This window comes from Empidonax traillii, unplaced genomic scaffold (genome assembly GCF_003031625.1).
Source record: "Empidonax traillii isolate 1590-97213 ecotype Southwest subspecies unplaced genomic scaffold, ASM303162v1 scaffold1471:size203803, whole genome shotgun sequence".
Lineage (NCBI taxonomy): Eukaryota > Metazoa > Chordata > Aves > Passeriformes > Tyrannidae > Empidonax > Empidonax traillii.
In genome coordinates this window covers 140,554-154,836 of record NW_020956664.1, presented here as the reverse complement: position 1 = coordinate 154,836, position 14,283 = coordinate 140,554, and the positions used below count along the sequence as shown (strand labels likewise).

Genomic DNA, 14,283 nt, shown 5'->3' with positions numbered 1-14,283 from the left:
AATTAAAAACAAAACAAAACAAACTTTTTTCTTTTTGATTGGGCAGGACTGCTACTATGAAAAGCTCATTTTTTCCCTTAGTTTTTCTTTTTGAACATCCTGGTCAAGTGTGAACCTACCACTAGGTCAGCTTCCACTGCATTTTTCTAAAATTTGCAGAGTTTTGATGAATAAAGAAGTGACAAAATAATAGAAGTCAAACCAGAGTGTCATGCACTTAGGGCTCATGAAAATGTTTATGACTGGAGTAGTTGCCTGAAAAGATCTAATAGAACGTTATCTATCTTTCTAAGGATTTTTGCCCCAATAACATGGACGCTGGCACCTTCCGGATTGTAATTCAGAACAACGCCTGTGGAAAGTCACGCTCCATCTGCTCCCTAAAGATCACATTGATTTTTGAGGTTTGTCTAGAATCGATTATAACCAAGGAGTTGTAGTCTTGATTTTGTAGCAATTAGTGTATCATCCCCTTATATTCCTTCATAGTTGCCACTAGAGAGTACCTATGGAAGTCAAACAGCCAGAAAGCAGAGGCAGGCAAGCTGGGAAAGGTTTAGATGTTTGGTGTTAACAGGGACACTGAACACTTCTGCAGGTGAGGGGAGTCCACAACACTCTGTGTGTGTGCATCTGTGTGTGTGTATTTGTATCTGTGACATTAGTGGTCTAGGAGTGATGGTGAAGTTTTTAGAGGAGCATGTTTCTGTACCATGGTTTGAGCACAGGGCAGAGTTTCTTCCCTCTAGCTCAGGCTTAGCATTTCCTCAAAGTGTGCACTGAAGAGATTTCTCCCATAGTGAGGAGTAAGAGGATGGTGAAGAAAGGCAGTGAAACAAAGCAGTGTGACAAGGGGTGTTCTGGCATGCCCAGTTGCCTGTGTGCTCAGGAGCTGCTGTGCCAGCGGAATAGACTTCTTCTAGAATGAGGACAGTTCATGTGTTCGTGAGGTAAGAGTTGTCACGCAAGGGCAGATGTTTCCCTTCAGACTCAGTGGGTCTTGTCTGTGGCTCACATGTCTGGCAGCAAACCACAACATGGTGCAAAGACTACAGAAAAATAAGGCAAAGAACAAGAGGCAGAATAACAGTGCTGTTGCACTAAGTTTTTTCTGTATTTCCTTCCATGCAATGCATCTGTTCATTTGTAGAGCAGTGAAATAAGGCTCTTGGAAGGAAGAATTCAGGAGATAGCTACCGATCCAGGAGCTGAGAAAAACTACAAAGTGGACCTCAGGGGAGGTTATATTGTGATTGAAACAAATCAAGGGATGAACTTCATGTGGGACCAGAAGACTACTGTTGTTGTTCATGTGGCACCATCTTTCCAGGTAGGTATGGGATGAACCGAGAGTTATGATTTCAAACTCAAAAATATGCATCCAGAACTGGAGTCCCAGTTTGAAAAGCAGTGTTTGGAAAAGAGTTTGGTTTAATGTTCAAGAAGAAGCAGCAAGCAGGTCATAATTTATGTTTTATTTTATTGTTCAGTCACTATGAAACACTCAGAAATATTTGGAGGTAAAAGTAAAGCCAAACACTTTGCAGTATTGGTAACACACTAGCACTGTTCTTGTCATTTAAGTCCAGCTTTTTCTAGGCTGTTTTTGATGTCTGTTTAGAGACTTGCAGCTATTTTGCCTTGACCTGTTCTATAGTTTATTTCTGTCAAAAAGTGGGCTGCACTCAAAATAACCAAGCCATTTACTATGCCTACACAAACTTCCCAGGGAAAAGTCTGTGGTCTTTGTGGGGATTTTGATGGCCGCTCGAGGAATGATTTCACAACTAGAGGGCAGTCCATGGAGATGAGCATCCAGGAATTTGGAAACAGCTGGAAAATAACAAGCACCTGCTCAAATATAAACATGACAGACCTGTGTGCTGATCAGCCTTTCAAGTCCGCCTTGGGACAGAAGCACTGTAGCATCATTAAGAGTAACATCTTCGAAGCCTGTCACAGTAAGGTAATCCTGTTCTGTCATCCCCAGTAGTTTCCCACTAGGTATTTGTTGCTATTTGGCAGTACATTTGCATGAATATTTTCACTATAAAGGGCTACTACACAGAATCCTCCAGTACAAGGGCTACCTCACTCAGAACCTCACTTTACAGCTATGCCAGTTAAATCCTGTAGCACAGTATTTTATATATATTTATATGTATTACAAGGAAACAGCAGTACCTGTTTTGAGTAACTGAGAATTAAAAAGCTAGGTAGCTGTTTGTAAAACCTAGAAATAAGGTGGTGTAAGTCTGTTTGTGTGGTGATTCTTATAGAACCATAGAATATTCTGAGTTGGAAGGGACCCATCAGGATCATCAAGTCCAACTCCTGGCCCTGCCCAGGACACCCGAAGAATCACACCATGTGCCTGAGAGTGTTGTCCAAATGCTTCTTGAACTTGGTACTTGGTGCTGTGACCACCCTCTGGGGAGCCTGTTTCAGTGCTCAACCACCCTCTGGGTGAAAAATCTTTTCCTGATATCCAACTTAAACCTCCCCCCATTCAGCTTCATGCTGCTTCTTCGAACCCTGTCACTGATCATGGGAGTGAAGAGATCGGTACCTGACCCTCCACTGCCCCTCGCCAGGAAGTTGAAAAATGCAATGAGGTCTCCCCTCAGTCTCCTCTTCAGTCTGAACAAACCAAGGGACCTCAGGAGCTCCTCATAAGGCTTCCCCTCCAGACCTTTCACCATCCTTGTGGCCCTCCTTTGCATACTCTCTACTAGCTTAATGTCTTTTTTACATTGTGGTGCCCAAAACTGCATACTGTACTTGAGGAAGTTAATTCAAATTATCTAAAGAGATTAATTGTTTGGTTTATTTCAGACACGAATTAATCTAAACAGAAACAAGGGTACTAATTATTAATTAGAATGTGTATACAAAGCTTCGGTGCACTTTAATAAGCCATTTTAAAAACAAACTGGGCTTAATTTCCTTGGTTAGTTTATGTTAACACAGGTTAAAACACAAGAGACATGAAATTAAGTGGAAATAGAATTTCCTTTTATACTCACTCAATCACTATCAGTTAGAGAATGCACACTATATGGTTGTGCTGAGCTGAAACAAGGTAGTTCAGTCCCACAGAAATCGCAGTGGAAAGACATGTTGGGAATAAGTGACAATATTACACACATGAGAATGAGAAGAATTAGAGACCAATTCCACCAGGCAGGTGAAAATAGAAAACTACCTGTTGTAAAATATCATAGCTCCTTCATGACAATCCCAGTCTGTCACAAACTTCCAGTGAATGACAGAAATTCAGAACCTTTTCCCTCATTAAAACACAGTGCAGCCAATACACCTGTGGTGACAGATCTGTTGCTATTTTGATAGGTGAACCCAATACCATATTATGAATCTTGTGTTTCTGACTTCTGTGGCTGTGACAGTGTGGGAGACTGTGAGTGCTTCTGTACCTCAGTTGCTGCTTATTCAAGAAGCTGTAGCAGAGCTGGTGTCTGTATAAACTGGAGAACACCTGCCATTTGCCGTAAGTATTGCACTGAAAATGCACATAGAAAAGCAGTGCTCCATGTGCTTAGGAGCACAGGAGATAAAGAAGAGCAGAACAGTGACATTGCCACGCGTGTGTGACTAAATAAGTTTTTTAATCTTGTTTATCTTATTTAAAGCTTTTAAGCAAGATTTAAAAATAACCCCTGTCCAGTGTCTGAGACCTACAGGTGTTTTATTCTTCTGTTCCAGCTGTGTTCTGTGATTATTACAATCCACCTGACAAACATGAATGGTTCTATAAACCCTGTGGTGCCCCTTGTCTAAGGACCTGCAGGAACCCACAAGGGAAATGTGGGAACTTGCTGTATAGTCTAGAAGGTAATTCTTCCTTTAATGCAGTTTTTAATAGCTACTAGTCTGCTTTTAAATGTCTTAAGCATCAGGTGACTGAAAGGTTATCCCATTTGCCCCAGAAGCTCATTGACCATGCCTAGGTAGGCTAGTTCTCCATGTGATGGTACCATTCAGAGCATAATTTGCCTGTTGCTTTTAAATATGGGGAGGAATAAGAAGCCATTCAATATAAATTTGCAAAGAATAATTATCTCTTGACAGAGTTAATTAGAGCTTTTTGGTAGTAAAAAGAACATTCATACTGGAATCACATTCATTTTGGAATAGAATCTCCATCTGATAGAGGTATTTATGTTTTTTCCTGTATCTGTGAAATGCAGACTAAGAATGCTTTGCTTACTTTCACTTTCCAGGCTGTTACCCAGAATGTAGTCCTGACAAGCCATATTTTGATGAGGAGAGCAGGGAGTGTGTCTCCCTCCCCAACTGCACTTCATGGTAGGTCAGTTGATGGAGAGAAAGGTAGAATAGGACTGGAAAGAACAAGCTAGGCAACGTTTTGTGACTGATCATAGGTGGGGCAATTATTATTAAACCCTCCAGGAGCAGGTTTTTATGTAAAAGCAGGCACTGTTGCAGACATTGCTATACCATTTACTGATTCAAGTCAATAAAACAAGTCTTCTTTTCTCTTTATCTTCAGTGATCCTGTAGAGAAACTATGTACTGAAGACTCCAAAGGTAACTTTTCACCATCTTCACCATGCATTGAGCAATGATAGGACTGAAACACCCAATATCATATATTACTGCAAGCATATTGGTAATAGGAATCCAGAGAGGTAGTTTAATAGGTGGTTGCAGAGCAGTACAGATATACTTTGATACAGAAAGATATATTTTGACCTCTGGAACTGTCTAAAGGGGATAGTCAGAGGGAGGAAGTAGAGAGGTATGACGTGGAATTCATTCTATCCAGGTAAATAACACTTTTCCCACTTTTACACCTCCTTGGTAGTCAGTGAAAACAGACACTAGTCTGTAGCAGGCCATTCATGGTACCTGTTTAAATAAGCACTTTTAGACATAGGACATATCTGGTAGAAGTCCTGTCCCTTAATTTCATAAAATGAGCTAAGACAGCTAGCTTATGACAGATACATTTGTGTGCCTAAAGGATACACTTGAACTACGATATTAGTTCATCTCCCATATCTGGGAGAAACCACATCCCAAAATGCAAAGTGACACAGCAAAGACCACATTTTCAGGTTTGCAATAATAGATATATTTCTTTTGGTTCCTGAATATACATTCTCCAAAATCTGTAGAGCTTCTCATGTATTTAAATGAAACTGTTCATCACTGCATGCTTCTCATAAGTGGGTGGAAACAGCTGTGCAACACCTCCTGAGCCCGTGTTTTGTCACTCGGCAAGGCAGTAATCCCACTCACATTCCCTGCCAAAAGGGAATTCACCTGTATTCCCTGTGGGGTTAGGGCAATACCAGTTCTGATTCTTTCAGCAGCCAGTTATTTCTCTATGTAAGCTGATTCCAAGAAACACTAGCAACTATAAAAATCCAATCCACTTTAAAATAAATGAGACAGATTACCAGTGCAGCTTCTTAAGTAGAAAGTGAGAAAGTTTTCCAGCCAGGTAACTCATATTTGATATTGTGAATTTCAGAAGTATAAACACAGAGTTTGGTTTTCTATTAATTTGTATTTATATCTCAAGTGTGCTCTGTGACTGTGGTATTTGCTCTTTTGGTGCCTCAGTTTGCCTTTGCTGTTACAATGGAAAGACCTACACCTTAAATGAAACTGTGTACAGCTACGTGTATGGGATGGAGTGCGGTGAAGCTGTTTGTGGCCCTAATGGAGACATCATTAAAACACTTAGGACATGCAGAACACCATCTACACCAGCACAAGGTACTGGATCTCTTAAGAGGTTTGGTGCTGATTCTGTGGAAGTCTGCAATGGTAGTAAGATCCATCCATCTTGGGAAAAGACTCCTACTGCGTGTGTAGGATAAGCTAAGAATTTAAGACTATTGAAGTTTCAAAAATGAGGGATCAGATCTTGTGGATCTTGTAGTGAGGACCAAAAGTGTAATTTTTATAGATTCTTACTAATCTTACCGTCAGTGAGGTAAAGAGAGAACAGAGAGATTCAGTAGTTTTTCTGTACAGCTTTTACAATAATTTTGGGCATATCATAGTTGACACCGGTGGTGTTAGTCTCAATATTTCATACACCTAAACATTGTTTTTCTCCTTCTTATCACCAGTATCACAGTATAGTTCTTATTGTACTGTTTTCTTCATTGGAATAAGTGAGTCTCAAATGGGTCACTGAAACATGAAAATAAAGCTGGCTGGCAGTTATCTCCCTTTCCAAAAGATAAGTTGCAGAGTGAAGAGACTGTGAAAGAGCAGAAAATAGAAAGTAAAAAGAGAGAAATAAAAGTGGAAATTTTGTCACATGATTATGGCAAATAAAAATAAGTGGCAAAAAAAAAAAATGTATTATGTTGGTAGCAAGTTATGCAAAGACTACAAGGAAAATTAAAAGTTAGCATCTCCACTCACATGAGTGGAGGGACTAAAGACTTGATAGTGACTCTGTGTGTTTGCTATTTGCAAAGTGTTAACAAGTGGAATAAGAAGTATAACGAAGTAGTAGGTAGGAAAGGATTATTGAAAGCAGAGTGTAGGTGTAGGTGGCATAGTAAAATGTCTGTATGATCTGTCTGTATTTAAACCAACAGTTTCTTTGCAACAAGGCTTAGAAAAGCCAAATGGAATGCTGCTGGAAAGCACCTCTGCAAAGTCAGGTGAAGTACTGCAGCATTAGAAACCTTAACCTGGAATGAATAAGTGGCAGTAGAAGGGGGGGGATAATTGTATTTTATGTATGTGTGTATATATATATATATATGTATAAAAAACTCCCTACAAGGAGGAGTGTGTTTGTATTATTATAGCACCACACTGTGTAATAGAGAGAGTGTATATAAATACAGAGAGGATGGTTTTAGTGTGCACATGTACAGAATGTAGTGGGGGTAAAAAAAAGATTATATTTTCCTTTTTTTTTTATGTGGTTGTAAAGAATGTAATAGATGTCTTAGGGATTGAAAGTAGAGTATCAGAGCATTTGAACATTAATTGATTTCATTTCCTGCAGAACCACATACGCAGACTGTAACATCTGCACCTTCCTTGCCAGTGGTAACCACTCCCTGCTTCTGCAATGACAATGGGCAGTTGATACAAATGGGTGAGAAGCCATGCACATTTTTGTTCTGCACCATTGATGTGGAAAGATGTACTGTTAGATTAAGATGCTTCAGCAGGGGTTCATTCTGCCTGTTGCAGTCAGACATTACCAGAAGTTGTTGCGTCTTTAAACTGTAGCTAACAGCTTCAGAACTACAACTCTCTCACATTCAATAACTTTGTTCTGGTTTGAATATCCCTGGAGTAAGGGAACTTACAGCTAATGTCAGCAGAGACCTGAATCCCAAGCTGCTGAACACAAGCTTGTAACTCACAGTAATATTCCAAAAATGGGAGGAAAGACTATTCTTCATCTGTTAGTAGCTCCTGATCCACTTACCTTCTGGTTTCTGTTTATGAAGACCCCAGGTGCACTCAGTGATGTGTTGAGTATTCTCTCCTCTTGTACGCATTTTCAGCTCCTGCTAATGCACTAAAGAGCAGAATTTCAGATTAGCCACTTGTGGCCCTCCCTCAGCCTTTGCCATTTGGATGAACTGAGCTCCAGTTTAGTCATTAAATTCAAGGTGCTGCAGAGAGACAGTCACACCTGAATGTGGCTGTTGGGTAGAGGCAGACCCAGACAGTTAAATGCAGGGCTAAGTACATAGTTGATCTGTGATGCATAGGCCTCGGGAATGAGACTTTTCATGTACGGTCTGGTGCTAATTAGTTGGGTTTTGGCCTTGCAGGAGAAAATGTTTCTCTGCCGGTGAATACATCAGATCGTTGTGCTTATTCTGTCTGCAATAAATTGTGTCAGATTGAATTAATTTGGGCAGAGTGTAAAACTGGTCATGCTGAGACCCTCAAGAGCTGTGATCCAGATTCTGAAACCTGTCCACCAGCATCTACTCCCAGTGCAACAAACCAAGTTCCTGCTTCCACAAGGGCTCCTGTGAGCGATTGTCTTGCACTCATTCCTCCCAGAAAGGTGAGAGACTTAGAAGAAGTCCAAGTGTTTCATCACTCATCATACATACGTTGTCTGCGGCCAAGATTTGGTGTTCTCCTCGGATGCTGGTATCCATCACTAGAGCTGGACTATACTTGTGGCTGAATTAGATGATTTAGAGTTATACCAGAAACCCCCACTAAGAGAATAAGTTGAAGATTTTTCTGTTCACCTGAAACATCTAAATGATTGTATGTGGGCAGAGCTTCCCAAGCTGAACAAAGACTAGGAGATCACATCTGGCCATATCCCATGATCGGAAGTGGTCAGGACCTTAATATTTAGTCCTATACAAAAAGTAGATATCAAGGCTCTGTTGATTGCTTATGCTTCATACTGCCTGGTTTCAAGACACAGAGTAGGCACTGACTCTTGCCATGCTAGACAATTAACTGAATAGAACACAGTTGCTGTGTGTGATTTTAAAGATTTTGTTACATTATTTTGTTATATGCCTCTCCTTATTTTTTTTTTTTTTTTTTTTTTTTTTTTTTTTTTTTTTTTTTTTTTTTTTTTTTTTTTTTTTTTTTTTTTTTTTTTTTTTTTTTTTTTTTTTTTTCCCCCAATCCATCAATAGTTTAATGAAACATGGAATTTTGGACACTGCCAGACTGCCACTTGCCTGGGAGAAGGAAACAATATCAAACTGTCCAGCATGACTTGCCCTCCTCAGCAGCTGAAACTCTGTGTCAATGGTTTCCCATTCACGAAACACTACGATGAAACCGGGTGCTGTGAAGTCTTTGAGTGTCAATGTAAGTGGTAGAAGAATTCCTGAAATTGATGTTATGTATCCAAGAAGGATAAGTCTATGTGGTCAACATCTGTATTATATTCATATTATTTCAGTAGGTTACAATGGAACAGAAATGCCATCTAAAACATCGGCCGTTAAAAGTGGATAAGAGCGCACTTGTTAGGCGAGTTTTTCTTTATGAAACCGGTTATTTTGGCTCTCACTGGAAGCAAGTAAAAGAGTTAAATGCAGCTTGTACTTGCAGGAAGTGTATAAACCAAATTTGAAGACTGTCACTCTGTCTTCCAGGTATTTGCAGTGGATGGGGAAATGAGCATTACGTGACTTTTGATGGAACATATTATCATTTTAAAGAAAACTGCACCTATGTCCTTGTGAAGTCAATTCATCCTGACTCTCACAATTTCTGGATTCACATAGACAACTACTACTGTGGTGCCACTGATGGAGCAATTTGTTCAATGTCCCTTATCATTTTTTACTCCAACTCTACTGTCATTCTGACACAAGCAATGGAGCACGGAAAAAGAACAAACTTGGTAAAGTGTTGTATTAAAATGAATTTTCAATATTATTTTGCTGTAGTTGCTGTAGTTTACTGTACTGCCAAATGTCCTGCCATGACAAAGGATGAAGCTTGTAAAATATGGAATGGGTAGGAAATGTAATTGCATTGTTTTCTCTCTCCCTTTTTTGCTATTTTTATATTCTAAAAATCCAGAAAATTATGACATAACTGAAAATTGTGGGGTTTATCCTGATATGAGTGTTCAAATATGAATTATGACATATTAAAAAGAATCTTAGAAACTGCCTAAATGGCTGCTTAAATTACTTACTTTAGTGCACCTAAGGTCCAAATTTGTACTGCTCTGCTTTCAAGTTGCACAGATCATTAACCTTACTTAACAGAAGAGTATTCATAGAGACCTTTTTGTTTCTCTTCTTTTTAGATCTTGTTTAACAATAAAAAAGTTGTTCCAGACATTTCCAAGAATGGTATCAGGATAAGCAGTTCTGGACTTTATGCCATAATTGAAATACCTGAATTAGAGGTTTATGTCTCCTACAGTCAACTTGCATTTTACATAAAACTCCCTTTTGGAAAGTTTTATAATAATACCATGGGACTATGTGGTGAGTGTCCTTATCAACTGACAATAATCAATGCAATAAATTTTCCTCCTTCTTTCACTCATCCCCTTATAAACATCTATAAATGCTTGCAACTCCACTGATTTTTATTTTTCACAAATTGTAATAAATTTATCACTATTTAGTGGAAAGACACTGTCAGGAGATAGAGTTTTAAGTCACATCCTTTCATTCTGTTTGCAGTCTGTTGGTGAGTGGAGGCAGACTTTTTCTAAGCCCTTGCTCTTGAACAGATATATATTCCATATAGGAACATAAAAAAGTCTGGACAGTCCTATCCTAGACAGAGCCACTGTTTCTTCTTACCTTCTCTTCCTATGAAAAGTTTTTGTGAACTTATCCAGGACCCCACATGTTGTTACCTTCCCACAAGGAGAGGAACTTCCCTCCAAATGTTCTCTAAAAACAGCTTCATCGGCATCAGCTGACCATGAATTTTCACTTTGCTTTGATATTGTTACCAGGTACTTGCACCAACCAGAAGTCTGATGATGCTATGAAGAGGAATGGTAAAGTTATTGAATCCTTCAAAGACATGGCATTAGATTGGAAAGTACCATATCCTACCAACAGATACTGCAATCCAGGTCTCTCAAAACCAACTAAGATTGAGGATCACCAGCACTGTGAGCCTTCTAATCTGTGTAAAATCATATGGTAAGGCAACTCCTGAAGGTATCAGAAGAGAAAGTCCACAAGACAATTTATTTACAAGACAATTTACTACAGAGCTTGGGTGAACTGATTATAGGATATGATGAAAATATGAAGTCTTGCATACCTTGTGAAACTGAGCAGTGAACTGATGTGAGAGTGTTCCTGAGACTGGCAGATAGTTTTCAGCTGCATCATCAAAATCAGTCCTCCCTTAATAGTGTCTGCCGCTTGGCACTCCCTCTGCCTGTCAGTTCTGGAGAAGCCAACAAGGAACTAGCTATGATTCACTATCTGAGAGCTCTGAATTTTACAGAACGGAGTCAAAATATAGTGAGCGTGTGTGTCTGTTTTTAAAATAATTTTGTGCTTTAAAACAGGGTGTATAAACATGCTAATATGAAAATGTCAGCATATAGATTTATAGCTATGAGCTGTGCAGGAGTCTTTGCAGGTTGCAGTCTAACATAAAAGTGCTTGCTTTCAAAGCATTGTAAAGAATGGGAGGTAAAGCTCATTTAAGCTGTGTGGGCATATTGCCTACTAGAGCAGTTTGTAGTTGTATCTTTACCTTGAGGCTTTGCCTGGGTGGGGATGGTTTGGTTCTTGAATTCTTTCTTGAAAGTCACCCAAGGTCTGTCTCCTTGCTTTGTGAAGGACCCTGACTGAGTGCCACGGCGTGGTCCCCCCACAGCCCTACTATGAGGCGTGTGTGGCCAGTGGGTGCTCAGAAGAGCACCCCAGCACCGAGTGCCAGAGCATGCAGACGTACGCAGCCTTGTGCGGGCTCCACGGGGTCTGCGTGGACTGGAGGAGGCAGGCGAATGGCCAGTGTGGTAAGGCTGGGAGACACTGCTGGTGGTGAAGCAAGTCTGGTCTGTTTCTCACCTACATGCTTGTTTATATTCCTCCACATCATCGGGCTTCAGCCTTTTCTGAGCTGCTCTGGACCTGGGAAAAAAAACCAGGAACAAATAAAAAGGTTGTTCCACTCCAGAACTGATGCAAAACAATGGGGAAACAAGCCCGTGTTCTCTCCTGAGTAGCTCAGCTGAGTCCGGTGTGTTTCCTAAAGCTTCGGCACTAGATGGCAACACACCGCTTCTGTCTGCGTGCTTTGCCCTGCTCAGGGGGACCCCGCGATTCGGGGATGAGCACTGTCAGTACTGTCTCTAGAGCTTGCTGAATCCATTGGCCCCTCTTGCTGATTATGCAGGGACTCCCTCTCTGGGCAGGAGCCTGGGCTGCGTGGACCCACGAGATGTGGGCTGTGATAGCGTGGGTGCTTTGCCCACTGTGCATTGGAGGGTACACGTGGGTCTGGACTTCTTAACTTGTGTGTTGCAATGCTCCACAGAGGCCATCTGTCCTCGGGATCAGGTGTACAAGCCATGCGGTGAAGCAAGAAGAAAAACTTGCTTCAGCAGGTGGGTCATTTCCCAAGGCATTTTTCAAGTCCATGATGTGAAAATTGCCGGGGAAATTTGAAGTTCACGTTCCCATGGGATTTAGGTGTCTGATTGCCCTGGGCTACATTTCTGCCTCTCATTCATTCCTGTTTATATTCTAATTGTGCAGAGAAGTCGTTAGGGACACCCTCCCCTCCCAAAATAGCACATCAGTGTTTGTTGAGGGATGCTACTGTCCTGATGGGAAAACTCTGCTGAATGATCATGATGGCATTTGTGCTTCTGTTTGTGGTAAGCAGTAATTTAAATGGTGTGATGGGAAGGGGGAAGGGGGGTTGGGGACTGGATAAGAGCCTGACTAGAAGTGCACATTAAGGGGGATATTTTGGGTACAGAGGAAATGGGGGAGACCTTGATACTGACTGTTTCTAGTTAGGCTGGAAGCATTTCAGATTGTTCAGGTTCAGCCTGTTCTTATGCAGAAGGTGCAACTTTCAAAAGAACAAAGGGGAGAATATTTTTTTTGGAAGATTTTTTTGGGTATACAGTCTGTGACTTTGCACTCTGGATTCCTCCTTGTGGTTGTTTCTCAGATTTCAAGACTTTCCTTCTATTCCTGTCTTCCTGCTTCTCTTGTTTCCCCCGGTTCAGTTGTCATTAAAGCAACATGTAATTCATTTTATAGGCTGCACTGCACAAGATGGGTCAGTGAAACAGGTAAGAGAAAGGAAAATACTGTCTTTATACTATATCTGGGTTCTGTGACCTCCTGTAAAAATGGCTGCATGAGTTGTTTCTTTTAATTCTAAGCTTAAAAAACAGTGAACTGCAAAGACACTGGGAACAAAAATAGCAGATTTTAACTGCAGAAGTTTTTTAATCATTTGAGGCACAGAAGCAGAAATAGCAGTTTGTGGGAATTGGTTTCTTGGTAGAACTACCAGGCTTCCCTCCTGGAAACACATAAATTAGCAAAGGAAAGTGGCAAGTAATAGCATTTTTTCTTACTGTTCCTTTCTCCTCCCTCTGGAATTTGAACTCAGCCCTATACTGTCTTGCAGCAGGCATTCATTGATATAACATTTCTAGTTTTTGCTCTCTGAACTCCTATCCTTATTGTTTTCATAGCCTAGAGAGGCTTGGGAGCATGACTGTCAATACTGTACTTGTGATGAAGCCACCTTGAATATCTCTTGCTTCCCCCGCCCTTGTGCTAAATCTCCACCCATCGACTGCACAAAAGAGGGCTTTGTACGCAAAATAAAACCACGTCTGGATGACCCCTGCTGCACAGAGACTGTCTGTGGTGAGTAGATAATTCATATGTCATAATGTGGCATCATGCCTTCAGCAGTCATCCTTGACTGAAATCTGGTATCCCAAGGATACCAGATTCAAATAAACACACTGAAGTGGTCATTTCTTCTATCTACGTGCCAGGAGCTCTTGCTATCAGAACAGAACTCCTCTGGTCCAACTTGTACTCTAAATTAGTGCCATGACCTGACAGATACTTACATTGGAATATCCCCCCTGGATCATTTGGACCACCTGCTTCACAGGATCCTCTGGTTCTTGTCCTTCTGAGATGAAAGGGTGATCCTTTCACAGAGACCCCTCCACTAAGGGAGGATAGGTTCATCTTTCAGGCTCCCCTAAGGCTTCCTGTGGACGTTCCTGATATATGTTTGCCCTCACCTTTGCATTTTCATCCTCCCAGTCCCAAATGCCCACCACAACACAGGACTAGTCTGCTCCTAATGCTGGCCATTCCCAGCGCCTATACCAAGATGCAGGACAGGGGATCCTGGTAATGGTAGTGGGATGTTTTTTCTGTTCCTCATCCCTTCAACCTACCAGGAAGAGGTCCATTAGGCTCCTTGGATGCCTTAAGGGAGCAGTGGACATTGTCAAGGTCCTTTGCCTTGCATGTCCCAACCTTTGCATCTTTGGCTCTCATCCACTTCCTCTTCATTTTTTCACTCTCAGATTCATTTATCTTTACTCCAACTTGTTTCCCTGGCACTTGTCTAAGTGTGTTTAGTTTTTTTAGAGATGACATTCAGCAGGGGAAGAGAAGCAGGAACAAGGGCCATAAATATATATCCCAGGAAGAGCTTTACAGTGCAGAAAAATTAGAGATACTGAAAAAAATATAGAGAGATACTGAAAAATTAGAGATACCTGAACATGTCCTAAACTCCAAAAATGTGTGGTGCAAGAATCATCTATTTCTA

General features: G+C 40.8%; 1 protein-coding gene across 2 annotated transcripts in view; it reads left to right on the top strand.

Annotated features, from left to right (window-relative positions):
- LOC114070207 (mucin-5B) overlaps positions 1–14,283 on the top strand; it is a 46,098-nt gene that overhangs the window by 25,556 nt on the left and 6,259 nt on the right. The window contains exons 22-41 of one of the 2 annotated variants that reach the window (XM_027907453.1): positions 294–404; positions 1,151–1,330; positions 1,730–1,966; positions 3,352–3,508; positions 3,724–3,852; positions 4,242–4,326; positions 4,532–4,569; positions 5,611–5,766; positions 6,606–6,671; positions 7,025–7,117; positions 7,809–8,050; positions 8,649–8,826; positions 9,117–9,367; positions 9,782–9,965; positions 10,448–10,640; positions 11,295–11,473; positions 11,995–12,064; positions 12,216–12,337; positions 12,732–12,763; positions 13,175–13,352. In XM_027907453.1, the coding sequence (XP_027763254.1) occupies positions 294–404; positions 1,151–1,330; positions 1,730–1,966; positions 3,352–3,508; positions 3,724–3,852; positions 4,242–4,326; positions 4,532–4,569; positions 5,611–5,766; positions 6,606–6,671; positions 7,025–7,117; positions 7,809–8,050; positions 8,649–8,826; positions 9,117–9,367; positions 9,782–9,965; positions 10,448–10,640; positions 11,295–11,473; positions 11,995–12,064; positions 12,216–12,337; positions 12,732–12,763; positions 13,175–13,352 (2,881 nt within the window). The remainder of the gene's footprint in view (positions 1–293; positions 405–1,150; positions 1,331–1,729; positions 1,967–3,351; positions 3,509–3,723; positions 3,853–4,241; positions 4,327–4,531; positions 4,570–5,610; positions 5,767–6,605; positions 6,672–7,024; positions 7,118–7,808; positions 8,051–8,648; positions 8,827–9,116; positions 9,368–9,781; positions 9,966–10,447; positions 10,641–11,294; positions 11,474–11,994; positions 12,065–12,215; positions 12,338–12,731; positions 12,764–13,174; positions 13,353–14,283) is intronic. The other variant, XM_027907454.1, reaches the window with a different exon arrangement.